Source organism: Arachis ipaensis, chromosome B03 (genome assembly GCF_000816755.2).
Source record: "Arachis ipaensis cultivar K30076 chromosome B03, Araip1.1, whole genome shotgun sequence".
In the NCBI taxonomy this organism is placed as follows: Eukaryota; Viridiplantae; Streptophyta; class Magnoliopsida; order Fabales; family Fabaceae; genus Arachis; species Arachis ipaensis.
Window position 1 is genome coordinate 11,231,348 of NC_029787.2, and position 2,586 is coordinate 11,233,933.

A 2,586-nucleotide genomic window follows, 5' to 3' on the forward strand; every position below is an offset into this window, starting at 1 on the left:
AATTACTAAAAAATAGATTAATTAATTAATTGATTGTTTGATTTTTTTTTATTCTTTAACCAATTTATTACTAGTCAGTTTTTAATTTTTGTTCTAAATTTGATTGGTTTAATAACTAATTCTTAATTAATCCATTCAAATCAATAGGTTCAATTCGATTCTTGAAACAATAGGTAGTACTATACAATACCGTATTTTTATTTTTAATATTAGAAAAGGTGTGTTTTATTGTATCATAGAGATAAGAGGTGTATTACAAAATTGTAGAAGAAAAAAAAAATTAAAAGATCAAATTTAAAAATAAAAATTTTGAGGATCAAATTTGGATTTATAATTTTTTATTTGCTTATGAATTTTTTTTATTTTTTTAAAATCACAAATTTGATTATTAGCTTTTCTCTCACGTCAACATTTACAAATCAAATTATCACCTAACCTAACTCGCAGAAATTGTCTGAAAATTTTAAAGGAGTAATCAAATCAATCAGAAATTATTGTGTGGTCTTGATGAGTAGTAGTAATAATTGAATATGTTCTTCAATAATTAATCCATCCATCGCTTTATTTTTTTTTAATTAACATGTTTTTAATGACTTATAAAATAACATACATACATCTCAACTTTAAATATATTATATATTTATTTATGTTAATAAAACAAGCCTGAAATTCAGGCACCATTGATCAGAAACAAACGTATATATAGTTGTGATTTGTGAACATGTGATTTCGTCTTCATTATTAATTCTTTATATGTATAAATTTAAATATAAATACAGCGCAATTATCTTGTCTTGCTTCAGAAATAAAGAGCGTGGTTATTTCTTCGAAGCAAAACATGGCACATGGGAGTAATCCCCTGTGGGGTAAAGAGAGGTAGAAAATAATAAAGAAAATAATCAAAATGTATGTTAATTAGGTTGTGAACTTGTCATACAGGCTTGGTCTGTAAAGTTGTGTAAAATATGTTGTTGATATACAATTTTCTTTTCTTCCTTCATAAATATAATTTCTTTTGGCAAAAATCATACACATGTTAAAAAATGAGTCCAACAATATAATATTAAAATTTTTTCAACTAAATTATCCTTGTATTTAAATTTTTATACATAAAAAAATTAATACTTAAAATAATTTACTAAAAGACAGATTAGTTCAATTAATTAATTGATTGTTTGATTATTTTATTTATTCTTTAACCAATTTATTATTGGTCAATTTTTATTCTAAATTTGACTGGTTTAATAATTAATTCTTAATTAATCCATTCAAATCAACTGGTTCAATTCTATTTTTGAAACAATAGGTAAATAATAATAATAATAATAATAATAATAATAATAATAAGTAAGAAAAATACTACACAATGTCCTGTTTTTATTTTTAATATTAGAGAAGGTGCGTTTTATTGTATTATAGAGATAAAAAGTGTATGTATCACAAAATTGTGGAAGAAAAATAAAAAAAAAATTAGAAGGTCAAATTTAAAAATAAAAAATTTGAGAATCAAATTTGTATTTATAATTTTTTATTTGCTTAAAATTACAAATCTGTTATTTAAAATCACAAATCTAAAAATCAAATTTATATATTCATCAAATTTCATCAAGAATTCTGACCACAAATTTCTTATTTCCATATTAAAAAAAATTCTCAATTTATTCACACCAATAAATAATACATCATATCTGTCCATTATTAAAAAAAATTAGCCCACAAGACAGAGGTAGAGAGGGAGGAAAAAGAAACTCAAGAGAGAATGAGTGTCACCACTGGAAATGTTGTGTGTGTCACTGGTGCCTCCGGCTACATCGCTTCATGGATAGTCAACTTTCTCCTTCAACGTGGCTACACAGTCAGGGCAACAGTTCGTGATCCAAGTCAGTTTTTTTTTTTTTTAATAAACTAATTATTATTTATTTCTCACATGAATATAATAAAATGATTGATTTTTTGTTTTGGATGCAGGTGATCCAAAGAAGGTTGAGCACTTGCTCAAACTCAATGGTGCAAAGGAGAGGTTGCACCTCTTCAAGGCAGATCTTCTAGAAGAAGGTTCTTTTGACTCCGCCATTGAAGGATGTGATGGTGTCTTTCACACAGCTTCGCCTGTTTTACTTCATGTTGTTAAAGATCCAGAGGTTCTCACCATTTTTCTAGCTTGGTTTGGCTTTAATAAAGAGCAGCATGAATCTATTTATCAATGCCATATTGATTATGAACACTTTCAAAATTTAAGGCCACTCATCTAAATCTATATTTGTTATTTTCATATATAAAGAGAATATATACATACTACTACTTTCCACTACCATTGCCTATTTTCTAAAGTTTTAAATTATCTTCTAAACAAAATTTAAGAAAAGTTTCTCTTATAAACAATAAAAAAAATGACTCAAGCAAGTACCTATTAAGTCAACAATTATTTTGTAAATTGTAAGGTTGCAATAAGTACTTCTTTGAAAAAATTAGTAGGGGATTATTTTTTTTATGTAATTGTCAAAATATATTTTATCAAAAATAGAAGTAATTAAGATATTTGGATATAAAAAATATCGAAATTTTTTTATATAAAATTCCAACAAA

General features: G+C 24.9%; 1 protein-coding gene across 1 annotated transcript in view; it reads left to right on the forward strand.

Moving 5' to 3' along the window:
* Window positions 1,679-2,586, forward strand: part of LOC107629543 (cinnamoyl-CoA reductase 1) — a 3,839-nt gene continuing 2,931 nt past the window's right edge. Inside the window, exons 1-2 of the mRNA XM_016332361.2 lie at window positions 1,679-1,880; window positions 1,969-2,141. Coding sequence (XP_016187847.1) covers window positions 1,760-1,880; window positions 1,969-2,141 — 294 coding nt within the window. The 5' untranslated portion in view covers window positions 1,679-1,759. The remainder of the gene's footprint in view (window positions 1,881-1,968; window positions 2,142-2,586) is intronic.